This window comes from Chaetodon auriga, chromosome 18 (genome assembly GCF_051107435.1).
Source record: "Chaetodon auriga isolate fChaAug3 chromosome 18, fChaAug3.hap1, whole genome shotgun sequence".
Taxonomy (NCBI): domain Eukaryota; kingdom Metazoa; phylum Chordata; class Actinopteri; order Chaetodontiformes; family Chaetodontidae; genus Chaetodon; species Chaetodon auriga.
In genome coordinates this window covers 2,577,003-2,603,877 of record NC_135091.1, presented here as the reverse complement: position 1 = coordinate 2,603,877, position 26,875 = coordinate 2,577,003, and the positions used below count along the sequence as shown (strand labels likewise).

General features: G+C 43.3%; 2 protein-coding genes across 11 annotated transcripts in view; both read left to right on the top strand.

Moving 5' to 3' along the window:
- myt1la (myelin transcription factor 1-like, a) overlaps positions 1–19,936 on the top strand; it is a 62,631-nt gene extending 42,695 nt beyond the window's left edge. For 3 of the 10 annotated variants that reach the window (XM_076757050.1, XM_076757051.1, XM_076757054.1), the window contains 14 exons: positions 64–284; positions 1,947–2,239; positions 2,736–2,753; positions 3,145–3,369; positions 7,422–7,573; positions 7,936–8,004; positions 8,152–8,214; positions 8,319–8,402; positions 9,983–10,204; positions 10,425–10,516; positions 10,599–10,702; positions 11,505–11,648; positions 14,189–14,251; positions 15,856–19,936. In XM_076757050.1, the coding sequence (XP_076613165.1) occupies positions 64–284; positions 1,947–2,239; positions 2,736–2,753; positions 3,145–3,369; positions 7,422–7,573; positions 7,936–8,004; positions 8,152–8,214; positions 8,319–8,402; positions 9,983–10,204; positions 10,425–10,516; positions 10,599–10,702; positions 11,505–11,648; positions 14,189–14,251; positions 15,856–15,996 (1,891 nt within the window). In that variant the 3' untranslated portion in view covers positions 15,997–19,936. The remainder of the gene's footprint in view (positions 1–63; positions 285–1,946; positions 2,240–2,735; positions 2,754–3,144; positions 3,370–7,421; positions 7,574–7,935; positions 8,005–8,151; positions 8,215–8,318; positions 8,403–9,982; positions 10,205–10,424; positions 10,517–10,598; positions 10,703–11,504; positions 11,649–14,188; positions 14,252–15,855) is intronic. The other 7 variants (XM_076757057.1, XM_076757058.1, XM_076757053.1 and 4 more) reach the window with 6 other exon arrangements.
- Positions 19,937–20,511: 575 nt separating this feature from the next.
- Positions 20,512–26,459, top strand: e2f6 (E2F transcription factor 6). Its single transcript, XM_076756760.1, has 9 exons — positions 20,512–20,816; positions 21,523–21,837; positions 22,224–22,264; positions 22,539–22,594; positions 22,966–23,152; positions 23,668–23,823; positions 23,922–24,036; positions 24,249–24,384; positions 24,721–26,459. Exons 1-9 carry the CDS (start codon positions 20,694–20,696, stop codon positions 24,756–24,758), a joined length of 1,167 nt encoding a protein of 388 aa, XP_076612875.1. The 5' UTR covers positions 20,512–20,693; the 3' UTR covers positions 24,759–26,459.
- The last annotated feature ends 416 nt before the right edge of the window (positions 26,460–26,875 follow it).

Here is a 26,875-nt window from a genome sequence, read left to right as displayed (position 1 = left end):
CGAATGGTGCAGTGAAGTCCCAACATACAAACCCCGCCCCTCCTGCCTCTGCTTGCCTTTCAGGCCGATGTGTTTCGTCAAGCAGCTGGAGATTCCTCAATATGGCTACAAAAACAACGTTCCCACAAGCACGCCACGGTCCAACCTGGCCAAGGAGCTGGAAAAATACTCCAAGACCAGCTACGACTACACCGGCTACGACAGCCAGCACGGCAGCTACGGAAAGAGAGGCCCGACAACCAAGTCCCACCACGGCCGAGACACCTCCCCGAAGGGATACGACGGTAAGAGAAACGAACGCACATCAACAAGCTGAATTCTACGTTCGTTTCTTTCTCCCCTTTGTTTAAGAGGTGCAGTGTTCTCGTTGACACACATCTTTGCATCTTGTTTCGGCTTCCTGGTGGGAAGAAATATGTCACAGTGGGTGGCAGCAATGCACAGATGTTGCATCTACAGCAGCACAACGCTGGAATTTAAACAAGTTAGACGAAGAATAACAAGAAGTAACAGCATCATTATTTTTGAGGAAAAATCAGTTACGTGCAGTCTTAATCCCATTTTCTGCTTATCGGTATGCCAAATTCACCAGCTGTGGTAAATATGAGCAAGAACAGAAAGAATAAGAAACATTACAGATTTTTCTTCCTGTCTTTTACTGTCAGTCTTTTGTCTTTTTGAGGGGAAGTGAACCTGCAAAATGATCCAACTATGGGGGATTTCTATTCATTTTCCTGTTCTAGGGAGAACATTTTGTACTTGACGACAAAGGCTTGACAACATGCACACACACACACACACACACACACACACACACACACACGCTCACACACGCTCACACATGCTCAGTACTCAGTGTATTCTCTTTGTTATAGCAGTGAAAGCGCTGGTGTTTTCCGCCTCTCCACATGGCTAGAGTGAAAGCAGAGCAGAGTTATGGAAATGCCAAGCTAAGAGCCTCCCTCCTCTGAGCAGTGGATGGAGGGATGGAGGGAGGGTGGGAGGAGGTGCAGATGGAGGGATTGTGAAACAGGAGAGAGATAATGGAGGCGAGCCCTCTTTCTTTGGCTGGGAGCCATTAGTGAGACGCAGGCAAGAGGGAGGTTTTTAGACGAGGTGTCTGCGCTCCAATCCGTCACGACTCGCTCCCTCCTTTCTAACATCCTTCCCTCCATCAGCATCACTCCAGCCTGCTGAGCCCCGATCACCATCACACCGGCAAACACTCGCTGTCTGTTTCCCTTCTCTTTGTCCCTGCAGATTCCTCTCTTTTCACCTCTGCCTGTCTCATTTTTCCTCTGACTCTCTGTGTCTGGTGATATTCTATATTTTTCTTGTTGTCAACAAATCCCATGTTCGTCTGTCTCTCAGTACTTTGCGACTTCCCTTCTCTGTCTGTGGCTCTCAGCTCTGAGCCCGTTTGCTCCTACTGAGGACATAAAAATGTCATCATCAAACATGTTGTTTTAGTATTAAAAAGGTTAATATCCTGAAACATCATTTTTATCAAACGTTACTTAAATAGGAAGAAACTGTGCGTTTGTCTGGGACTAGTTTCAGCGGCGGATTCACCGTCATTTGGCGCTCTAGTGAGTATTTGGGGCAGCAGCAGGATGGTGTATGGTGGGATTGAGTTAAAATAAACCACCGTGTGTTCATGATAATGAAGAAACATGTCAGCTACTGCAACAGTGTGGCTCACTGATGTGTTTTTAATAGTTTTTGGACAATAATGCAGCTCAAAGCACAGAGAAGATATACTGATGAGCTCACTGATGGTTTTGCTGTTAATAATACATACATGTATACTTGTTTTGCATATTTTAAATGCAACAGAGCTCCTGTGTGCAGTTTTAGATCCCCTCTAATAATCCACCTGCTGCACAGTTTGGCAGAACACCAGCATCAATCTAACAAATCAGCCATACGTGTGTTCATCCCCACAGCGAAGCGCTACTGTAAGACGTCGAGCCCGGCCAGCAGTACGACCAGCAGCTACGCTCCCAGCAGCAGCAGCAGCCTGAGCTGTGGAGGAGGAGGTGGTGGAGGAGGTGGAGGAGGAGGAGGAGGAGGGGGAGGAGGAAGCAGCGCCAGCAGCACCTGCAGTAAGAGCAGCTTCGACTACACCCACGATATGGAGGCAGCCCACATGGCAGCCACGGCCATCCTGAACCTGTCGACGAGGTGCAGGGAGCTCCCGCACGCTCTGGGAGGGAAACCCCAGGACCTGCTGACACAGGTAGTCTGAGGCGGTGCTCACAAACGTCTGCCTTCATAAATCTCATTCACACACAAATGCAGGAGTGGGAAAAACAGCAATGCAGGGATTATCAGGACGTTATTCTCACATGTACTTTAGAAAATCTTCAAAATGACACGATAAGAGTTTGATTCATGTTCATCACAGTGAGGTTTGATAAGAGGATGCAGCTTTATTACAGCTTGAGACTCATTTTGGTGGTGTGGACCTCCTTTTCTATCAGTGATAATAACACTGTGACCAGGTAGCTGCTGAGATCTGGGAACACGTTGAAATCACTAAAAAGGTTTCATTAGAAACATCAATCACAGTTTACAGACTCGTGTCTTTTCTTCAACTTTGACCTCTTGTGCTGACCGTCGTTGTTCTTCATGTGAATTCAGAGATTATTACCCACATTTCAGGTGTGCTCACTTGCTGTTTACCCTCTAAATAAAATGGTTTAGATAATGTGGTTTTTTTTCCATGTTTCCAGATCTCAGCAGTCAACTTGGTGAGTACAACATTATTATTACTGTTAGAAATTACAAAACTACAAAAATCTGCATTCTGAATCTGAATATATGGACCAGATAGTCTGAAATGAGTTCAAATCCAACTTTAAACAGAAACACTGTCTCTAAATTGGGACATGCAGCTTGAAAAACGTGGGAGGGTCTAATGATTATGGGATTATTATGGGAATTGTAGGATTTTTGACTCATACGAGGGACTGACAGTCAGGGTATCTTGACCTCTGCTGCTTTGATTTTCAGCAACTTAGATTTAATCTGTGACTTGTGAGTCATTTCTTCTGCACCAGTCTCAGAATTGTCACCAGCCACTTTTATTTGTTCATCACGACACCTGAGATCATCACATCTTTCCTCGCCTGTCTCCCTCAGAGTCCGGTCGGCGACCTGGACGACAGCGGCGCGGTGGATGTGGCCGGTCAGCCCGGCGGTCCGGAGGGCAGCGGGACGGTGTTGACCCCCCTGCAGCCGATGTCTCCCCAGCGGCAGGCTCTGCTCTCCAGCCGCTGCTACCAGCTGAGCGAAACCGACTGCTGGGACCTGCCCGTCGACTACACCAAGATCAAACGGCTGGGGGACGAGCAGGACCACAAAGAGGTAACGGGAAGGCCTGCGTCACCTGGCAGGGTTTACATTAACAGGCACAGCAGAGTTTAGTCAGTGGATTTTACATAGTCCACTGTTTGTCACTGAATTCACACCTTCGGGGTGTGAAGTCCACAGACTTATATCCACAGGCTTTGCAAAGTTTTGAGTTTTACAGTTTGCAGATGCAAAAATAAGTAGTAACACTTTGTTTCACGGGTCCTGTAGTTATTATTTCCTGGAATGAATGCATTGTGTTAGTAATTATATAGACTGCTCATTTACTGTGCTTAGTTGCTTGTGTTAAAAGCAGTCAATGATTGCCAGAGGAATTTCATTCAATATTCAGAAATTGTTGGAAACAAATTTCCCATTTTGCATGTTCAGCTGAGCTGCTGCGCACGAGTGAAAAGACAAAGTTAAGCCAACAATCGATTGGAATTCATTCATTTGAGTTACATACAGTAACAGTTCGTTTCTAACAAACCTCCCATGAAATTATTAGGAATTTACTGACCCGCAGAACAAAGTGTTACAGCTGAACTGAGGCGCCGCAAACGTCGATAGAAACAGAGCAGAATTCAGGTTTTACAGTTTGCTTCATTTACAGTTTGCAGAAGCATCTGATCAGAATGTAAAACTGGCAGAATGTACTGGAGGCGCAGTTTAGTTTACAGAGCTCTAATTTATATTTATAACTTAGGAGTTTATGGAGTTTACAGTCAAGCATTAAGTCGACAGTTTGGAGTTTATTTCAGCGGTTATCGCTGCTGCTGGTATCCTCATCATACGGCTTACAGTTCAAAGGTTACAGGCATCATCTTCTGAAGAGGAGCTGCAGATCTGTCAGCCAGTTCATATCCAAAGTGCCTCAGTTTGTAGATTACACTATTACACTGATTTGTACACCACAGGTTCAGTTCAAACTGCTCAAACGGTCAGTGATCTGGAGGCAGAGGAGGACAATAGAGACATAACTCTAAACCTCTGAAGATTAATGCAACATATGCATTGAATAAGGCACGAAAAGGTAAAAATAAACGATTTTCAGACCAAACCGAAGCTCTAAATGTAGCTCATGTTCCACACTCTGTCCTTTCGCTTGTGATTAAAGGCTTTAACCACCTAATTTAATATTTAGGCAGCCTGTCCGCTAATCATGCAAAGTAAGGATAATTTGAAGCATGTAATTGAGAGATTTAAGGAACCCAGAGTTTATATTAAAGGGTGTGCGCATAGATCAAGAGATGATTACGCTTTATACGCTTTTTAAAGGGGTGCTTGTCCCTTGATGCATAGCAGAAAAGCACCATAGTGAAGTTGTTACTTATTTTGCGAGGGCGGACTTTTGGTTGCTGGAACGCATAATTTTTGCATCACTTTACATACATAAGAGGGAATTTTGTGGGTTTGGAAAGGTCCAGCATGTGTGTATGAACACCTTCACTAACCAAAGGCATGAAAACAGCAGAGAACAACAGCACTTGCCAAAGTTGTACATCACCGCTCGGTTTTTATTGTTATTCCTCACCCTGGAGCCACTAAACAGAAATAGTTCAGCACTACAAACCGCTAAATAATAAAGAAAGGCCAAAGACAAAGATAGCTGCCATAAAAGAGGAGATTACTTTATTCTTAAGGAAATAAAAGATGCTGATTGAGTTTTAAAAACGTTGATATTAAAGCAGCGGCGTGCCACTGGCAGTGCAGAGAGGGAGATTAAAGGTAAAGTGACAATCAGACAGCATGAAGCTGATTCTGCTCACATCAGGACTCGTATTTATCAAAGTTCTTGGAGTCGCTCTTAAGAATGCACTAAAGAAAACAAACAATAAGACGCATCCGGACACATCTGCATCATCACTGGCTGTGCAGGATTCTTCTTCTTTATTTGTTTTCATTGCATCATTGGATCCATTTACACACTTTGGACAAAATTAAACGAACTGGGGGAAGTGAAATGTGGTGAGAGTGAGTTCAGACACAGTCATAGATTTAATGTACATCTGTCTTATTGTTAGTTCTTTCAAAATTCTTCACGCTTTTCTCAGTGATGACACTCTGCAGACAACCAAGATGCATGAAAAGTGCCTGAAAACGAATTTTGCCAGCTTTGGTTTTGTGTCTGCAAACATGATTGATGCAAAAAAATAAGAGAAGTGATGTTACATGGAATCAGATCAGACACTAAACTGTGTCCTCTGAAACACATATATCTTTAAATGTCTCCAACACATGGAGGATCCGAGGAACTCTTAACCGCAGTGAAAGACCTCTGCATCTCTCTTAAACTTAAGAGCGTTTTTAAGACTAAATAAATTGGTTAAGTCACTTTTCTCTTTAACTATGTGAGTGGGAGTAAAAGTGCTCAGTTCAAATTTCCCTTTCAGCAGTTTGATGAATAACCCTGGTTGACAGGGTGGATGCAGCCATCTGTCCGGCAGGCCCAGTGCGCCCTCATGTGGCGAAACGCGGCACTGCGCCCCCTCAGACGCAGCCGCTCTCGCGGTGAACGCTTCAGGAGCTCGGGCGCGGCGCATTAAAATGCCGAATTACACCGCTAATACATAAGTAAAACATGATAGATCATCTGCACGCTTTAAATCCTCGCAGATCTGATATCACACAGAGCAATCCATGCAGCAAATTGCTACATTTGCCTTGTTGGATTTAGAGCGCTGAAGTGAAAGGTTTTAATCAGGAGAGTAATTGCGTTTGTTAATGAAGCACGACATTGCAGAGGAGGCCGGAGCCTGGAGCTCGCAGGCTGATGGGATTTTTCTCCAGACAGTCCTGAACGATTTCTGCTCCCAACTGAGGAGGTGTGATGTGTGGACTGCAGAGCAGACTGCAGCGCTCACAGCCACTGAAGCCACTAAAGCTCTCGTTCACTGAGTCCAACTGGTGCAGAGTGAGTGTGAACTGGTTAACTGGGGCTGATTTATTTCACTGGAGCATCACCGTGTGTCAGAATAATCAATACAGGATGGGCTCACTGGAGGCAGGAGGAAAGGTGTGCTGGTTTTCTTGACTCTCGTCATCAACCACAGAGCACAAACACATCATTTTTACTGTCTTTAAGTACTTTTAAGATAATTTAGTGTTTGCAGTATTTGCCACATGCAGTAAATGAAAGCACAGATTAAAAACTAGTTAAATTGAAAATACTTCTTTAATTTTAAGGTAACAGCTGCGTCGATTTACTCGATTTACAAATTAAATGTGTGACAACATGAGGAAAAATTCAGCCAAACACGATATAATGATGATTTTCTTTCACCTTTTAATGGTTAAAATGTTTGTTTGGTTGATAAAATATCAGAAAATAATAAAGTAATTGATAATAATGAAAGAAGCCAGTAACAGTCTCCTCACTGTCATCAAATATCTTATCTTACTAAAACAACTGACTCTAAAAATAAATAGCTGATTATTTTCTTTCTTTCAGCTCTAAGTGAGATCATGACTTGAATATTTGAAATAAATAGCTTTATTTTATTTAAGACTGGACCGTGCGCATTAATTAAGCACTTGAGTCCATCAGGTAAATGTGCCAGATTTAGCCGTCCAGCTAATTCTCCTGTGCGCTCCCTGCAGGTTGATGGAATATAAAAAACACCAAGAGAAAACACGGAGGGTCAGTAAAACGCTGAAATAACCTCTGCTCCAGATTAAGACTGCACGTTTGATTGTCCATTTATTTTAGATGAGAATAAATACTGCTGCTCCTAAAAATAAAAGCTGCAAACACACTGAGAATCTCTCCAGAGGTCTCATCATCTTCATTTCCGACTGTGACCTCCCTGAAATGCTGCGGAGCATTTTAAACATACTGAACGCTGCGGAAACACACCGATGCTGCGCATTAACGCTGAACCAGGACTGCTGCATTCCTGGTGTTTGAGAGACTCTCTGATGTTCAGCCTGTTTTCTTATTGCTGTATTTGACAGGGACAGTAAACGGTGCTCTAAGCCCAGCTATCATCCACTCTGTGTCTCATGATGTTGCCGAGCTGCACCTTGTGTAAATGTGTTGACGCTGAGCCCGTAGTGACATGTTGTAGTCTGCTTATTTCTCGTCCCTACACCAGAGCGACGAGCTGGACCCCTTCCAGGAGCTGCTGGACGAGCAGCGCTACCCGGCCGAGGTCACCATGCCCAGCCCCAAACACCACAAGTACCCTCCCTGCAAGGAGAGCAAGAAGGAGCTCATCACGTAAGACTCCCTCAGACCTCTGACCCGGTCGTCTCAGCTTCACAGGACGTTCACTTGTAGTGGAGTATTAGTGGAGTATTAGTACTTCATCCACCGCTGAAGCTCAGAACCTTTAGTCAGATGATAGAGCGCCACAAACCTCCTCAACAAAGCTGAATGTCGATGCATTTACAGCTTCAGCAGCTCAAAAAATGCTGAAGCTGTGACTGATGCATCTTCCCCTGATCCTTCCCTCCATGGAGGCAGTATGACCACAGTCTGCCCCTCACTGGTCATTTCACTCCTCTCAATAACAACTTCACTGCATTTTATTGCATGAGTTAAAACGCTGGCGCTCAGTTGGCGTCTCTGTCCCCCTGCAGGTTGTCGAGCTGCCAGCTGGCCGACAAGAACATCCGCGGGATGATGACGACCAACGCGCAAGAACTCAAGTGAGTCCGCAAAGTCAACGCATGTTTGAGCACGTTCAGAGCAGCAAACATGCCGAGTCTGAGCAGTCTGGACGTTCAGGTGCAGTCTGAGACCACAGAGCAGGGCTCGCCCTGCGGCGCTGGTTAACCCGTGTGTTTGTCCCCCAGGTGTCCGACCCCCGGCTGCGATGGATCTGGACACATCACCGGAAACTACGCCTCCCACAGGAGGTACAGTGACCGCGCTTCAGACCGCCTGCAGCCACGCAAACTACATCAAATCTAGACAAGACTTCACCGTGTGCGTCTTTTTCAACTTGTCTTGTGTCCTGCAGTCTGTCCGGCTGTCCCCGAGCCAAGAAGAGCGGCATCAAAATCCTCCACAGCAAAGAGGACAAGGACGACCAGGAGCTCATCAAGTAAGGTTTCTGAGAGGCTCTGCAGCTTTGATACGAAGCCGGGGAGGTGTCAGCCGGGAATTATCCTCTTACTCCTTATTCCATTCCCTGAAGTTACTAAATTATGCTCTCAAATTCCGTAATTTGCCAGCTCTGTACTTTCATCGCATCCGGTCGCGGTTTCACAGCCAAAATATCTGAGTCCAAGATCAAAATAAAATCCAATTAAACACAAGCAGTCTTTGGCGAGAGTGCCCAACAAGGACAAACAGAAAGCAGATGATAACACTATTCAATTTAGGATATTAACAAGCTCATCTCAGAGCAAACTTTTATATGCTGTGGAAAAATATGAGCAGTCGAAAGCAGGATTGACTGTTTTTAACCACTTGGGGGCAGCAGGACGAGCAGGAAATGCAAAACTGGCACATTATCGCCACATGAAGTTGCCTACTTACACGTCTAGCAGACACGAGGAAACATTCATAGAAATGTTTGACGAATCTAAATCCAGTGTTGTTTTGATATTCAGTTTAAGGTGATATAAGAAGGTTTTGCCCCTCTGAACCTACCGAGCTTCGTCCATAATACAGTCTTTAGAACTTCCTCACATGCAGACATACATTAATCCAGGATTCATATTTCGTGGCGTGTAAACTGAACGTATAGCGGCCACATTACGGGGAAGTCTGTCACGCCGCTGACAGATTCATCCGTCTGCTTCCTGTTGAAATGCTGCCTGTGTACGCTGACCTTTCTAACTATAGGAAAGAACATTTTAGAGTGGAGCTGTGGTCAGTCCTCCACTTCACCTCCCGCTCCCAGCAGGCCAAGTGCAGTAAAGGTTAGCACTAGTGAGTGTTTGACATTTTCGTTAAAGCGGAGCCATAATGTTAAGCCAATACGACCTTGTGAATAAGCTAAAGTTCAGCCGGTGTCAGGCTGCAGCCAGCTGTTGCTGCCACCTCTGTTCCATCCGCCATCATCATTAACAGGGAAATTATAATTAAGCTTTACCTGAGCGCGGCTGGGGAGCGGCCCGCCGACGCTCGGCTCATTCTAATCAGCCCAAATGTCACTGCGGAGGGCGTTTAGAGATGCAGGAGGCACAGCCGAGCGTCTGGGAGCTGAGGAGGTGTCATCTGCAGAGCGAGAGGAGTGTGTCCTGCTCATGGTTACACCGCTGTGGCCTGGAGGCCTGGGAGGGAGGGGAGGGGGAGGTGAGTCGTGACTCTGTGACTCCTCCATCACCAGAGTCCTGAACAGAGCTGGAGTGGGTACTTTGAAAACGCCTGCACCAGTTTTCCATGTTACAGCCCATTAACAGAAGCTGATCCGGTTAAGTGGCTGCTGGCAGCGTGAGGCAGCAGGTATTATGTTTAATCTCCATCAGCGATAATCAAACAGCAGCAGGTGGTGGAGATGCTGTGAAAAGATTTCATTTAATCTTTTACAACTCGTAAGTGTTTGCAAAGACACTGCAGAACCTTCGTGTTTGCATTCAGCCATGATAAGACCTGTGAAACGTGCTGATTGGTCCATGTCGTTTCTGATGCTGTTGGTGTAAGTGCAGCACGCGGTCTGTCTGTTCTTCCCTCCAGGTGTCCGGTGCCGGGCTGTGATGGGCAGGGTCATGTGACGGGGAAGTACGCCTCCCACCGCAGCGCCTCGGGCTGCCCCTTGGCGGCAAAGCGGCAGAAGGACAGCTACGTCAACGGCTCGCAGTTTGTCTGGAAATCTGGCAAGACGGACGGCATGAGCTGCCCGACCCCAGGCTGCGACGGCTCAGGCCACGTCAGCGGCAGCTTCCTGACCCATCGGAGGTGGGCGTGGCTCTGTGTCACCCTGTTTCAGCTCTATCTCAATGTTTCCTCAGCTCTGTGATGTTTATCCAGATCATTCAACACTTGGACTGATTTCCCTCCTCACAGGCTTCCATTGGCCTCACTTCACTGCTAAAATTCAAACCAACTTAAACACTTTCAGCAGATTGATAATCCATCCCAGTCAACCTCTCTTCAATACGTGTGTGTTTCATTCCAGTCTCTCCGGTTGTCCCCGTGCCACCTCGGCCATGAAGAAGGCCAGGATGAGCAGCGTGGAGATGCTGACAATCAAGCAAAGAGCGAGCAAAGGTCAGAGCCAGACCCTGAGCTCCACCCAGAGCAGGAAAGATCAAAGTATCCGCATCCAACCAAGTGTTGTTTTTGGTTTCAGGCATCGAAAACGATGAAGAAATCAAACAGCTGGATGAAGAAATCAAAGATCTGAACGAGTCCAACAATCAAGTGGAATCAGACATGATAAAACTGAGGACACAAGTAAGACCGAGTGTGTGTTTACTGTAGCATGAATACATGAAGCGTGTGGGAGGGCTGGTGTGGAAAACAGCTAAAAATAAAGTGGACTCTGGTGAATCCTGTAACAGACCAAACACGCTCATTAACTGAGTAATTATTCCCACGACTGAAGCTTTGTGTTGAGTATAAAGACAATTAATATGAGACAACGTTTGCATTTGAAACAGAAACAACGTCTGTGGTCTAAACTTTGCACAGCAGCCGTTAAAGAAGTGAGCAACTTCCTGTTTTAAGGAACGGTCGACGTGACCGTTTGCACAGAAGATCCTGCCAAATCAGAGAACCTTGAGATTTAATGTGACTAAAACAGGCCTTTATTTATTATTTACAGCAGGTTCATATCAGAGAAATCCCTTTTTCCCTCATTTCACCCCATATATATATATATATATATATATATATATATATATATATATATTTTTACTGTACTTTTACTGTGCTATTCACTTTTTTACACATTTTCTACTGTGCAATAGTACAACACCACTGTATTTTATATATATATATTTATATCTTGCTGATGCAAAATTCTTGCTGTCTGTAACAGCTAAATTCCCCGGCGTGGGAGCATAACAGTGATCAAAGCATGGCGAAGTAGAAGCAAGAAAAGCTCTAGTTTTCTATTGACATGCATGTCTGCTGTCCTGAGTTAGTGAGGTCACAACAGACGTTTTACTGTTGGGAGAAAGTGAAAATATCACACCTTCAGCGTGTTTCCCTGAAAATAACATGGTTAGCTGATCACTGATGTCCTGTCCTGCAGATCACCACCATGGAGACCAACCTGAAGTCCATCGAGGAGGAGAACAAGGTGATCGAGCAGCAGAACGACTCGCTGCTGCACGAGCTGGCCAACCTCAGCCAGTCGCTCATCAACAGCTTAGCTAACATCCAGCTTCCACACATGGTAAGAAAGGAGTCCGCCGCACCTTCACAGAGCAGACCGCCACCACTGTTACAGGCCGAGGCGTCACTGAAGCAGTATTAGTAATATTTTCCTGCATCTACACTCGTCAGCATTTCAATTATGTGAAATGATATTTAATGTTTAATGTTGGTATTTTGAAGAAAATCACAGAATTAAATGTAGCTGTGCATCAAGTGTTTTTGTTTTTTGCCCTGATTTCAGGCTGACAGGTAGCAGCTTCGCTCCTCCTTCAGGCTTTAATGTATTTATGAAGTCGGTTGGTTTTGGTTTTACTTTCTTTGACCTCAGCAGTGGTCCTGAATTAATTATTTAATGAGAGCAAGTGCAGTGAAATGATGCATTTGGCCATTTTGGTAGAGATATTGTGAGGATTAGACCGAATTAGTTATTGTAATTATTGAAGGGATTAGTTGAATGCTTGTTAATTCCTGCCATGGAAAAAGTCTGAATTTCCAGAGGGATGGGAATTTCTCTTTCATCATTTATTTTTCTTAAGAATTCATTCTGTTGAAAAACAAAATGAGCTTTTGACTCCACTCCAGATGATTGTCATATCTTGAATCCCGACGTTTGAGTCTTATCAACTAATAGACCAAATGAGTTGAAGACTGAGATCTTTCGCAGAATAATAAGATTTAATTTCATTTCATTTTGCTAAATATTACTTGGCTCTCTGAGGGAGTTTGGAGCTTCTGTCAGATGTTCCTCTGCGTCATATTTAACCTGCTAACTTTGTTTTAAACGTTGAAATCTCTTAAAGCAAAGCTCTGAACTGATCTGAGGCCATCTAACGTGTGATTTTAATCCAGGGAGGTGTTAAAGTCGTCTCCAGCCTTTTCTGTAGCGACACTCAGGTTTTTTCCTCATCTGCTTCTTTCTGTTCACCACCTCCTTTTTTTCCCAGCAGTCCATGCTGTGCTTCTTCTGTGCTTTACAACGCCTCACAGAGTTTCACATAAGGAAACAGCCCCGTCTTTTTTCAGTTTGAGTGAAGTGCTCATGGCTGTTTTGACGTCATGTTGTCTCAGTGTAGAAAGAAGACTGGGGCTAATTGGATAATCTCTCTCTGAGCAGTATGAACCCGAGTTGCTTGATAACTGGACTCTTAGCCTCCTGTCCGTCCATTCATGTGCGGGATTTGCTTCATATCACACTGTAAGAAAAATGTCCGTCTCAGCAAGGAATTTGATCTTTATCCTCCCGAAAACAACCTCTAAAACTGCGTCGGACAGAGAGAAAAGTTCCACGTTCAAAACAGTTGAATTGGTAAAATTCTCCTTTTTGTGTTCAGAAAAAGTGAATCAAAGGTTCTGTTCACACTGCAGGATCCAAACTGGTGTCAAACCTGATTTGTTTGTGTCACTGTTGATTTGTTTCATATCATAGAGCTACAACCCTGATTCCAAACACACTGGACGCTGTGTGAAACATAAATACAACCAGAATCAATCATTTGAAGTGTCTCTGAGTTCATGTGTTCATCTCCTTCATCCTTCATGTGTTCACAAAGTGGTGAACCTCGCTCCATCCTCTGTGAACGACTGAGTCTTTCCAGGACGCCCCTTTCATACCCGATCATGATCCTCTCACCTGTTTTTGGAGGTTCCACATCTTTCAGTCTGTGAAACGTGTTGCTGCATCAGATTCACAATAAGAGATATTTACAGAAATCAATGAAGCTGATGAGGTGAAACATTAAATATTTTGTCTTTGTGCTGTTTTCAATTGAGCAAGTTATCACATTCTGTTTAATTAATGTTTCACACAGCGTCCCAACTGTTTTACAATCGGGGTTGTTCAGCCTTCCTGGTATCCAACCAAAGCGTGCAATAGGCTCGTCGGTCCACTGAGTCAATGTCTTGTTTTGTCTCGCCAAGGCATGAAAAGAGCACACTCTCATTCAGGGTTCAAGAGAGCAGTGATAAAAGAAAGCATGCTCAGAAACATTTGAGGCGAAGGTCGCAGGAACTGAACCCTGTTCTGCTGTCAGTCACGTGTTTCGCCCTTTATCCTACCTTTGCCCTTCACTTGTCATTGTCGCCCCCTGCTGGTATGACGCCTTCATACACATGTGTATGTTCACACCTCGGCGAGGCTAGGCGTGACACTGACACACTGTCCTCTAGTGGCTTGGCGGGTCTATTACATGCTTTGGTGTGAGGCCGGACTGCTGTAGTGAACTAAAGACTCTGATCTGCGGAGCAAAAAACATCAAACGATGTCACATCTGTTTTTATTTCAGCACAGTGCATTTCCAGTTAGAGCTGAATTAAAGGAGTGGCCATGTCTGTTACTCTTTCCATCATCTTGTTGTTATTTCAGGCACGATAACACTGAGAAATTTCTGAGTAAACTACCAGAATTGGGAACTTTCACGTGCAGTGTGAACAGGGCCGGAGGGGAAATGACTTGCTCAGGCGGACATTGTGTGTTTTTCCTCGGTGTAGCTTATGAAGCCTTGTGACCGCCGCCGTGTGTCTAGCGGGCTAATAGACTTCTCTGTACACCCTCTCCTGTAGAGACCGCTGCCACAGAAAGAGGCCCCAGTAAAGCATAACTGCTGTTTACAGATGCCTCCCAGAGTAAGAGATCCATTTATCCTTTATCCAATTATCCTTCTCTTCTGCACTGTCATCCTCCCCTTTCCTATAACTCCTTTAGCCCACTGTGGCGTCCGCACATCACAACTCTCCATTATGCTGCAGTGCAACTCAGTCATTAAATCAATGGCGGTAACGGTAGCTAACCTACCTGTGGCGAATTTCCAGAAGAAGAACCATCTGATGTGGTTTGATACCTCTGATCACTTCTTTTTCCCAAAAGGCAGAAAACATCAATCATATTTGAGAAGCTAAAACTGTCTTTGAAACTAAGGAGTCACGTTTCAGAGTGCCTGTGACCCCTGGTTTGTTATCTCTGCCTAATTATAATTAATAAAACACACACATACATATGAGACATGAAATTCTGACTTTATGATACAAATGAGGGATTTGTTTAGCAATCAACAGGAAATATGATGCCGTAGCTGAAGTCACAGCGATACTAATCATAGTTTTAGATCCACAAAGATGGAGGAAGAGCTGCTCTGGAATCAGAAATAATCTGACTGGTTGAGTTAAACTGCAGTTGGTGGATCCAGTGATTCCAGTGCAACATTGAGTGTCAAAAAAGTCATAGCACAGGCACATGAGAGTGAAAACCTGATATCTAACACAGAAAGTAAAACAAGTCCAGTTCGGATTAAATAAGAAAAATGCAGATTTAACCGTGAATGCAATGTAATAAAGTTTCATTTGTTCCAAAGACAGAAGTGATGATGATGATGATTCCCATCCAGGAATTCTCTCATAAGACAATTATCTGCATACAGACTCTCTCTCACCAGGTTAAAAAACACCCTGACTATTAGACTTGATTGAGATGAGTGATTAGACGTTATTAAAACACCTACATCCCACTGGAAAATGATTAGATGATTACTTTTATATTAGTATAATACACAAGAACTTTGAGATTCAATAATTCTGCATTCAGTGGCAATGCTCTTTTTTTTACACCCAATTCTAACATTTCTACAGGCTGAGAAAACACACAGACACACAAACTTGAGCCCTGAGGTACGCCAAAACTAGCTGTACGCAACCAAACGAGCAGAAATCACCACTAAACCACTAAAGCTAGCTTCCTTCGCCAACTGAGGTCGAACTGAACCCATGAGATTGTTTTTGAAGCCAAAGCTGCTCTGTCTCTGAGAAACACTGAAACGATCAAGACTCCCAGTCGGCTAAGATCAGCTGAATTACCAGTCGTGTCTCGTTCATCTGCCCATTAACCTCCCATTGGTTTTTAACATCCTGATTTTGTCTCCATATGCTAAACATTAACCTTCCATCTATCCACAAGCTAACCATCCCTTTCCTGATTTTGCATGGTTTGGACTTGATTGCGTAGACCTTCACAGGCTGAAGTGTAGATATGACTCATGACATGTGATAGAACAGCAGTGTCTAAGTGAGTTTGTGTAACCGAGCCATGCTTTCCTGGTAGTGTTCCCTTCCTCCCTTGCTGCCCGCCTGTCTTCCAAACCTTTCCCATAGAAAACATAGTGATTGTCTACAAACACACACACTTCCTCTAATCGCTCTGATTGTCTGTTTCTTCGTGGGTTTCTTTCCCCTCACAGGAGCCAATGAATGAACAGAACTTTGACACTTATGTGAGTACACTGACAGACATGTACACTCACCAGGACCAGTACCAGAGCCCGGAGAACAAGGCGCTGCTGGAGAACATCAAACAGGCCGTTCAGGGTATCCAGGTCTAACCCTGACCGAGGCCGAAATAACAAATGCAAAGCAAAAACAACAACAACAACAACAACAAAAAAAGGTCAAAAAGAGAGGGATTGGTTGTTTTTTGCTGCTGTAATCTATCATAGTTCTTTTATTCCTTCTGCTGTTATGCTCTCAACTCCATGGATATCTCTTTTTTTTTATTTTGATTGTCGTTGCCTTGCTTTGAAAAACGATTACCAACGTTTCAGAAAACATTCATGTTTTGTACATTTTCATATGATCTAATATAATGTGATGTACTGTTTATAGCTGCTAATGTATGCACATTCTAGTGTATATGTATGTATTTATTTATCGTAAGCTTGAATCATTTTTTTTATTTCAATGCGATTTACATACATGAAAAAACTGGGCGTCACGGGTTTAATGGGGAGCTGAGCGGCGATGGTGAAGAGCAATCATTTCTGAGAGGCTTTTCTCACGAGCTGTAACGCTGGAGGCTGTTTAATGGATGTAAACTCATTCATTTTTGTAATGTTTGAAAGTGGACCACGCGGACACTGATATTACTGTAAATCTTTAGCTAAAATTAGGAGAAGAACCAATGCTATAAGCAAGAAGAGTTCAAACATCATGACACGGAAACTTACTGGTGCAGATCCCATCATCCCCCTTCGGAGTTGTTTCGTTTCAAACTGTCTGTCGCTTTTCTTTGTTGGCGCGAAGAGCGAAGCGGAAAGACCAATGGCTACAGAAAACGTAGGAGACAATCTGCCATTCTGAATTTCTTTTAATCCTCAACCTTGACTAGCTAATAGGACAACGTGTCAGCAATATTGGTATGGTAATATTAAATCGTTTGTTTAGATATGGGATGCAATCTATATGAAAAAATTGTTTGGGTATATGCAATTTCTTATGAATAAAACTAGCAAAGAGCTGATAGATCTTTTTACTAACTATAAATGTATTGCGTTTTGTATAAACCTTTTACTACAATCATGTTTTGGGAATCTGACGCGGGTGAAAGGACTTTGGTTCTGTCATGTTCGACTTTGCACAGGGACACCTTTGTTTCCATGTTTTGATGTTTTTATTGTCGATTAAGAGGCACCTGGCAGGCGAAAGGATTTGTAGATATGATTTTCCTTTCTGAAGGCTGACGGCTCCACTGGACTTACAGGGTCAAACGTCCCCATCCGTCATTGTATATTGCACTCGTCCTGTAGAAAACTTCTTTCCAATCATGCATCTTATTGTCTGAGCCACAATGGGACATGATGCCAGACGACATGATGACCAAGCAGCACTTTTTTATTATCTTTGATTGTTCTTGAAAAGATGAATGAAAACTAGCGCCAGCAGTCGTAACGCGATGTCTGTGCACTGAACTTGCAGACTGAGTATTTGATCTGAATCGGCCTTACGATGACATTCAGTCTGAAATCACAGTACTGATGGAGTATGTTTTTTTGAACACCGTCGATCATGCATGCACTTTATTGGAGTATGTCAAAGTATTATCACGTGGTAAATGAAGCAAAAACTGTACAGCGAGTTTGTGGAAACTGTGACTTCGACAAGACTTTGTGCTGGTGATTCCTGTTTGAGAGCAACCTGGAACAAATTTCAGTGAGTTGATTTATTATTTAAAGGAAACTCCCCCTCTGGTCCCCGTGCATTGTTAACCTGCTCCACTCCAGTATCTTTAACATCAAATTATGGCAAAAGCAGAAGGCTGAACCACGCCGATAAGCTTCTGTCTGAGGTTTTGTGCCATTGTTCCGTCCACCAAACGACGTATCACTAAGATATTAAGGGCAGAAAACTCCAGAGAGAGAGTATTTTCAGAACAATGGCGGGCTTTTGTTTTTCGGGATAACAGGCTGTCGGACAAATGGGCTTTCGGTCCGGTGGGACATTTTTCAGACAAGTGGGATTTCGGAATAATGGGCCATTGGAACAATGGGCAGCCCCCTTGTTGGAAACTTTACCTTTTGGGGGTTTCTTAAGTGTCAGAAATGCTCCATTTTCAACCACCTGAAACATCCTGTTCCTATTGGAAACGATGAAACATGAATGCATTGCTGCAGTGTGTAACATGAGACCTGTTTCTCTTGGAGCGAGCTTCATCCGGCCTCTGGCATCCATGATTTTCTTGAAATAGCACTTTGAATAATCAGTACAAAAGATATTTTCAGAAGAAGAGAGACGCATCCAATCAGAGAGCTTGAAAGTCTTAAAACAATGAGTGAAAGCTAACGATTATGCTTTTTAAGAAACTGCAGCTTGAATTGATTCACTTTCGGATTCTGGGTCAATTTTGGATGAATTAGGCAACTTTGGCTCTGTGCTTTAGTCCCATCTGGCTTCTTCTACATAGCAGTGAGTGCCTGATGGCTCATGGGTGTAGAAGAATTTAAAGCCATCTGCCCACCGAACTGACGGGGGAAGATGTGATTTCTTAAAAATGAAAAATTAAACGGATATTATCCAGGAGCATCCTGTGATTCTGAGTTGAAGAACACTGAGGATATCTTTACAAGACATTTTTGAAATGGGACTTCTTGCTGTGGTTGAGGAAAGACAGTTTTGCAAGATTGTGATGCAAAAAGAGTTGATATATAATGAGACTGGGTTTCTCTGGATGTAGCCGGAGTTCAAGAGCTAAAAGACACCAATTTGATCAACCTGCCTGATTTCCTACTTTTCCCAGAATGCCTTTCAGCAGAGGAAAGGATAAAATGTTTTTGTTCTCAATTAAATAGCACATGATGCTAATTAGTTAAACAAAGTGTCTACTCGTCTGTGATCGTGGCATCACTCCTCTGGATAAATGCTGAATTCTTGGAGTAAAATTAATGAAAAAACTGTATTTAATGTAGATCAGCCACATCTGGCCAAGACCCAATCCACTTAACAGGGTCATTATCAGCCCTCACATTGATCTGCTGTGTCAAATCGGTGCATCCATAGTCGTCATAGTAACCATGTGCCGAATCCAGAGTAACACACACCATCCTGGAAAGAGACCTGCTGTCGATTTTCTCCCCAACAGCAACAAACTAAATTGTGTTTGGGTGGAGGCAGAAATCACAAACTACCTGCATGACTAGATACCATCAGCTGGGAAAACGTTTAGTTTCGTCATTTGGGTGAACTGACCCTTTAAATATATGACGAGTTAATCATGGATAACTTAAACCAAATCACGCATTTCATTGGTTTCTGAGGGGCTGACCCCTAAAGCGTAATGTTTACCTGCGGTTTGGTGTTTTTTAGACGACTGACACATTTCTGTGCTGTCAGTCCAGTTTCCCACAGGAAGGACAAAGTGCTAACAGGGGGAGTTTTCCTTTAAAGATGTTCCTTCTTTGGACTTTTGCTGCAAAGCCTCATTCCCTGCCTTCACATCTCTGTCCAAAGCTTTGTGTCTGCAGCTTCCTGCCAGTAAACTACTGCATTAGATAGACTGACAGCTTGTACTTTTTATTTAGTCAGTTATTCTTACTGATAACAAAGGAAATGGGAGTTAAAGCACAATTCTGCCACTTAAAGACAGTCAATAGACTAGATATTGTAATATCAGATGTAAAAGCTAAACTGTAACTATTTACATAGAGAATCTCAACACTAACATGTGACATGCTAGAATGCAAAAGAAATCCATATGAATATTTGTGAAATCATCATTTTATGAAAATGTTAGTTTCTTTTCCGCAGTGCATTGATAAGGGGTTTTTATACAACGTTCATTCTCTCTCCTTTTACCCCTTTTTCTCTGTTACTCGCAAACTTTCAACAACATTTTTCTTACCACATGGCATGGGTTTTGTTGGTATTTTTGCTGTATGTTTAAGGTCACGAGTTGCTACGTGAGATTTTAATTTGACTTGTGAAGTTTGTACAATTTTTATCATGCTGGTGTTGGCATCTCTTGCTCTGAATAAATCTTGTGTTGCAACACTGCTTATGACCTGCTCTTGTTTTGAATTGAAAGCTGATGATCAGTGAAGTTAACAAAGACTAGTAGTTAGGGATAAGATCTATTTAGAGGATCACACTAGAGTTTTAGTGAAGCTTAAAACGTGCTGCATGTTAAATAAGGTGTCATTGTACACATGCCTGGGTGTTATCACCATATTTCTGACCAAAATCCTCAATATTGGTGGTAATATACTGTAAACATGATATTTTAACACAGATTTTGGTCAAATTATCATACTGTGCTGTGATGCCAGCGCTACAGGATCTTTTTCTTCAATAATTATGAAGGCAAAGGAGTTTTAAATTAATGTTTTAGTGTCTTCTACATTTGTCATGTTATTCTCATGCCAAGCTTTATTGACAAAAACAAATACGGACAATGTTTAGATTGTCCGCGTTGTAAGTAGTAGAAGTAAATCAGTAGATTAACATTTACATTTCTGAATATGTGAAAGTATTACATAAAAACAAACAAACAATACACCCTCAAAGCATAATGTGGGCGGTAGAGGGCACAAAACTGGCGCCACGAGCGCTCTGCTAACTTTCCCTCCATTATTGTATTTCCGGGTCAAAAACACACCTCTTCCGGTCTGAGAAACGACTGGAAGACGACATAAACAAACCGGAGCGTTGTTGTAGTTGGTGCAGTTGTTTCTGAATCCAGCAGCTACAAACGGGTCTCGGATGAGCCGCTAGCCCGGCTTGGTTCGGTTTGGGTGGAGGAGTGACGGTTGCAATGGTGAAGTGTGTCGTCTCTGGGTGTCCGAACCGCGTGGTCAACGTTAACGTTAACCGAGGGCTCTTCAACCGACCACCGAAGAGGTTCTTCAACTTCCCGCAAGACCCAGCACGCGTCAAGGTACCGACATGTGAATCTAACCGAAGTAAATGTACGGTTATCTGGGTTGTGTTAAGTTACTTGAATAAAGGGATTCCTTGTTTTTCCTTTAGCCATTTTCCTACCGGCTAACGTAATGCTATCATACTGTGTTAGCTAGCTAACCTGCCCAATAACTTAACACGTTATTGGCATGTTTTGGAGCATTAGCTGACCAAAACTTTAAATTACTAATAACTGTTTTTCAATATATATAGATTTGCTTCTATTCAAGTAACAGTACCAATGCCACAACGAAAACATACTTTTTGCTAGCAAAGGTCGTGCATTTAAAGTCTTACGTACGCGTGTGAGTATTAGCAGCAAATTGTGCTGAAATTATCAAAAGTAAGATCATTTTTATTATGCAGAATGGCCTCAGAAAGAGGTGTCGGCAGTTTTGAATTGTGTTTATTAGGCGCCTGAGAAGAGTCCATATTATAATGTAAATCTGGGATATTCATAAAGGCTGTAAATTCATGAATTGTGGCTGCGGGCAGTAGAAAAACATGACTGCCGCAATTTTTAAACACTGGGGAGAAAGTCAAAACCTCGATTTTGACTTCAATGCGTTGTCTTGTCTTTGTTACTGGAATCAGAAATCAGAGAAACCAGTAAATACCTGTTAATGTTTAGTGGTGAAAAAGACTACAGTAGTAACACTGGTAACACTGTTGACTTCGTTCAGGTATGGCTGGCGGCGCTGAGGGAGACGGACAAGCAGGACTCGACAGAGCAGCATTTAATCTGTGAAGACCACTTCCTGCCGGAGGACATCTCCACCAATGGGGTCAACAGTGACGCCATTCCCATCATGCCCCCTTGCCTGGATGGGTCCCTGGGCATGATTAGCCCCTGGGGAGCCGAATCGTCTGAGGAAGAGGACCAGTGGGCCACCGGTGGCGGCGATTGTGATGATGAAGCTGATGAATGCGGACATGACGTTCCTACTAAAACGGAGCCTTCTGCACCAGAACCTCCAGCAGTGGATCCACCACAGCAGGTCAGGAGAGCCTTACTCTGTCGTTAGATTTTCTTGAACAGACATCTGCTGTGTACAGTACTCTGACTCATACAGTGTGCAGCATGAAGAAAGAGGAACATGCAGTCCAGTCCTGCTGAAGCTGAGGCTTTTTGTCATAGTTAGGAGTGATTAATGTTTTTAATAAGGGTCAAAAGGACGCTACCCAAAGTGATGCACAGACTCTTTACGCTGCAAACATAAAGAAATAATGAGTGTAAAACCTTTTTGTCAAAAGAATGTCTGAGTTTGGCAACTCGTCTGTATCCAGTGATTCGATTTTTTAAACTCACAATTTCCTTTATTAAGCTTATTTGATGTCATCAGAGCAGCTTTAACCTGCTCTGTTTCCTCTCTCTGAATTCCAGGATCCAGGTGTCGCGGAGACTTTAGGGGCCGAGACGACTGGGTAAAAAAACCTCTCTGCTTCTGGTTTTCTTCTTACACGTTAACAGACTGCAGGTTGGGTTGAATTTTTGCACCCACTTTTATCAGTTAACATGAGCTTTGGTTGATTTCTTTGTTCTTTAGTTGTGTTTCCTTGCTTCCGTTTGGCAGCAGGTGTTTTCATGAGACACTGAAGTGGTTCCTGCTCATGTTGGCGTGCTGTGTATTTTACATGAGCTTGACAGAAATGACAAACATACCTTGAGTAAGATGTTGGGATGTCTGTTTCTTTCCAGCGTCGGCCTGCAGCAAAGGAAAGAGACAATCCAGACCAAGAGAGTCTCCAGACAGGGTGCGTGCTTCTGCCAGCTACCTGAATCATTTGTCAGGAGTTTCCCTGTTAGAACAGTTTGTACAAACAAGAGCTGGTTACATGCAGCCTTTGCAGTTTAATTGTTGTTTGGCCAGTTTAAAGCTTTTAATGTGAACTAGCAGCAAATATGTTGGACTGTATGCAGACTCTGCGTGGTATTAAAATCTTGATGATTATGACCATAAAAACCAAATCTTTCAACAGTAAGATATATTCTTAGACATGCTTGAAGTTTTAGTGTAGAAACATGTGGTTTATTCCTGTTTTTAGAAACAACACGGATGTAAACATTCCTCTTAAAGTCTAAAGATGGAGGTGTTTTTCAGACTGTAACTCTGTGTTGTGTCCAGACGTGTCCTTGGGAACGCTGACACAGCATTTCCTGGAGCTGATGCTGAACTCTCCGGACGGCTCGCTGGACGTCCGGCACGTGACCACGAGCCTGAACACCCGCAGGCGGCGGGTCTATGACATCACCAACGTCCTGGAAGGCATCAACCTCATCAAGAAGCAGACGGTCAACAGGTTCAAGTGGATGTGAGTGAGCGGATGAAAAGATATGATGGCAGAGGGAGTTTTCAGGCAGTGTTATTATTCACGGTGCATTGTTGCTTTTATATTTTCGTGCTTCGTGAGCTCATTTATACACTTTAAGTAATTTTATCAAAGAAAAGTGGAGGCCATTTGCTGATTTCAGCTGCTGAAAAAGGATTGGATCAGCAGTTATCGACTGATCTCCTGCCTCCAGGAAAGCCACTGGTTCCAGTTTATTTCCATGACAATCAGTCTTCTGTGAAATGTTAGTATATGTGTGTGACGTGTAGTAAATGGGATAAAGCATGTAAAAACAGAGAGACGGTATCTTGAATCAGGCATGACTTTAGCTTTTTTCAACCACATCTCTTCCATCAGTGGACGACCTTCACATGAGTCAGAGGATGTTGAGTTAAGATCTATAATTTCAAAGGTGGAGAACAAACTTAGCTGAAGTGAAGCATTCTTGTAAGTTGCCTCTGAGCTTTAAAGCTGCTGTCTGACTGTCTTCTGTCCAGAGGAACATGTCAGATCTCCAGCTTTCTGTGGAAGAACCAGCAGAAGCTGCAAGGAGAGCTGGAGAACCTGAAGCTGGTGGAGGAATCGCTGGACACCCTCGTCAAAAGCTGCGCTCAGCAGCTCTTCGACATGACCGACAACGTGGAAAACGCTGCATATCCTCTTATCTGTTTACACACGTTGACCTTTAAAACGACAATATCTGCTAATCATAAAGAAAATGTTGCAGGTTTTCCTTAACCTTTTCGTGCACGCTGGCCTACGTGACCCATGAGGACATCAGCCGGCTCAGGACCTTCCAGGAGCAGACGGTGATCGTTGTCAAAGCTCCGGAGGAAACCAAACTGGAGGTTCCTGCACCCAAAGAGGTGAACTAATAAATTCAGGAGAAGAAGTGAAGTACTTTATCTGAGTCATCCGTGATTCAGTTTTTGTGAAGATAAACAGGAATCCTACAGTGATCATGTAACACTTGATTTCTAGGAGTTTAGAATATGTGACACCTGTAGCTGATACATTCAGGAGATACACAGAATAAAAACACCGTCACGCTCACTCAGGCTGTGTCTTCTTGATGCAGGACAGCATCCAGGTCCACCTGAAGGCGGGGAGGGGTCCCATCGTGGTGCTGACCTGCGACGTCGAAACAGGACAGAAGAACGGCTGCTTTTTGACGCTGGAGGAAAGCCGGATAACAACAGCCGCGCTGCCCACAGGTAACGACACGACAGAGTGATAAAGTCTGAATATAATGAGGCTGAAGAATCAGAATCAGAAATCAGAAATGATTTCTCACCGGACAATTAAAATCAACCTCCTCAACGATCTCATGCGACTTTATTTGCTCAAGTATTATGAATCCTGTAATCAGGAGATCTTCAGATCAGGCTGAACTGAAGACCTTCCTGTCTTGTCCTGTGTGAGTGACTGTGCACTGAGTAAACAAACAAGATGCAAAGTGTTAATTCGTAAGGACTTTCTGACACCTGACAGGTGTTTAAAATGGTTCATTGTTTTATTTCATTGTGCTGGTGCTGCTGCTGTTGTTGCAGAGTCATCGAGTCCACAGAGTGCTGTGCAGAGCGCATAGTCACCAGCTGACCACCAGGAGGCGCACGCTGACCTCGCGGCTCAGAGACGAGCCTGGAAAAACTACAGAAGCCTGAATAGATCATCCCCAGGTACCAGAAGGGTCAGGTGTTACAGAGACTTTAACCGGCTGAGCTCACACCTGGTACAATATTTAAGAAATGTTCAGCTGATGTGTGTTTCCCTCAGGACCCTAAAACAAAACTTTTCTTCTTTTTTTGTCATTAACTCCAGTCCTCATCATGTGCAACAAATGTGAATTAGTTTTCAGAATGTTAACCCTCTAAATGCCAGTTGCTTCGTAGTGCCACTTGTTTGTTACACGAAAAATTAATTATTTTCTATTTGATGAATGCCAAGTGGATTTTTTTGTGCGTGGATTATCAGTCAGTGATATGTCAATGATCAGCAACAACACTGGTTTTGATACATTATTACATTTTGTACAATTTCAAAAAATACAATAGATTAACCATCTTAAGGCCTTTTAGGTCACTGGATCATAAATCATAAAAACATGAAACACAAATATTACATCTCAGTTATTTGATTAACATTTTAAACCCTCAAATGAACTTGATTTCAAACCTGGAAAATAGATGAAAAATAAATGATAAAAACAAACAAAATAGCAACAAAGTTCGCACTGAACAGACTCCCAGATTTTCAGGTTCAGCCAGCGCCAGCGGCGGTTCGAGACAAATTTTACTGGAGGGGCCAAGGACGGGCCAGGGAGGGGCCAGTGTTTAACCAGAGGGGCTCATTAAAAATGGTAACAAATTTATTCCACTCTCCTACAGTCACTGTTGTATCCTGTTAGTTCAAACCAGGTCATTATCTCCCACAATGCCTCTCTGCAAACATGGGTAGATGGTGCCATCTGGTGGATTTGAGTTTGTTTTTTTGTTTTTTTTTCAATTTTTTAGCCTCTGAATGACAGGTTACAGAGGAATTAGCGGGATTTCACATTTCTGTATTGCAGTGGCAGTAGAATGAAAACAAGTGGTTTTAATGATAGTCAGTGTGTCCTGAAAGGCCTCTTAGGAGAAGATGAAGAGTTTTTCGGCTACACGGTGTAAAAGTTTGTCAATACAGTGTTGTTGCTGGAATTCCAAAACTCATTAAAAAATGAACATGTTTGCCAAATATCATCATCGCAGCACAATAACTGCCAAAATGAGAGCAAAAGATAAAATTGAAAAGCCTGAAAGGGCCTGAGGGTTTTAAATCATCAAGTCTGAGCTGATCAGGCCAAACAAAGACGTTCTGACCCAGAAATCAACGAGGAAAACACTCAATGCGTCAGTTAAATTTGCACCTTTGCAGAGTTTTTTACTGAACTCTTAATGACGTCGGTCCCATTCGGCCCGGTCGGTCTGCTGAGCCCTCCGGACAGAAATCATATAAACGATGAAGGTGAGGATGAGGACAGTTGGATCGGGACGTTGGTAGCTTTAGACACAGCTGTGCCTCTGTGCTGCAGAGAGCTGCAGCGGTTCTGGAGGTTTGGTATCATATATTATGATGGTGTTCAGACTGGTTTTACTGACTCTTAGATTGTTTCTATTTACTGTTTGTCTTTGACTTCTCTTTGTCTTTGGGATGTACAAATGTTTTCATCTCGGTTTGAACCTCCTCGTGGAGAAGATGCTGTAATCAATAAAAATTAACTCCTATGAAACTGGGAAATGGGTGTATCTGGATAATGGTTGCTGTTATTTGGAGGATGAGAGGGGGGAGAGCTCCACATCTGGACTAAATCCAGATCACTCATGGGATGGAAACATACATTTTATGTTAAAGAGGAATGATGAAAGTAGAGCTTTACACCTGTCCTCCATCATCAGCGGAAAGCTAAAAGGAGCTTTAGTTAATATATGAAAGATATGCAAGTCAGGATGTTAAGAAGAAATGACCCCTTCACAGCAGCACCACCCAGTGGACAGACTCCGCCCCTGCAGCCTGATCCACAGCACGGCTCCACAAAGACAAAGACTCTGATTCCTGTTTTTAAAAGGTGCTTCCACACAGTCAGAACAGGAAGTAGATCAGCAAACACCCTGAAGGAAACCAGGCCTTTAGGTTTACTCACAGGGCTGAATAGGTTGAATCTGAACC

Excerpts from the sequence above, each read along its gene's own strand:
- e2f6 (XM_076756760.1), top strand. The coding sequence starts at position 20,694 with ATGGTGAAGTGTGTCGTCTCTGGGTGTCCGAACCGCGTGGTCAACGTT. Across the intron at positions 22,265-22,538 it reads TTAGGGGCCGAGACGACTGG|CGTCGGCCTGCAGCAAAGGA; the intron begins GTAAAAAAACCT and ends GTTTCTTTCCAG. Across the intron at positions 24,037-24,248 it reads AGGTTCCTGCACCCAAAGAG|GACAGCATCCAGGTCCACCT; the intron begins GTGAACTAATAA and ends TTCTTGATGCAG.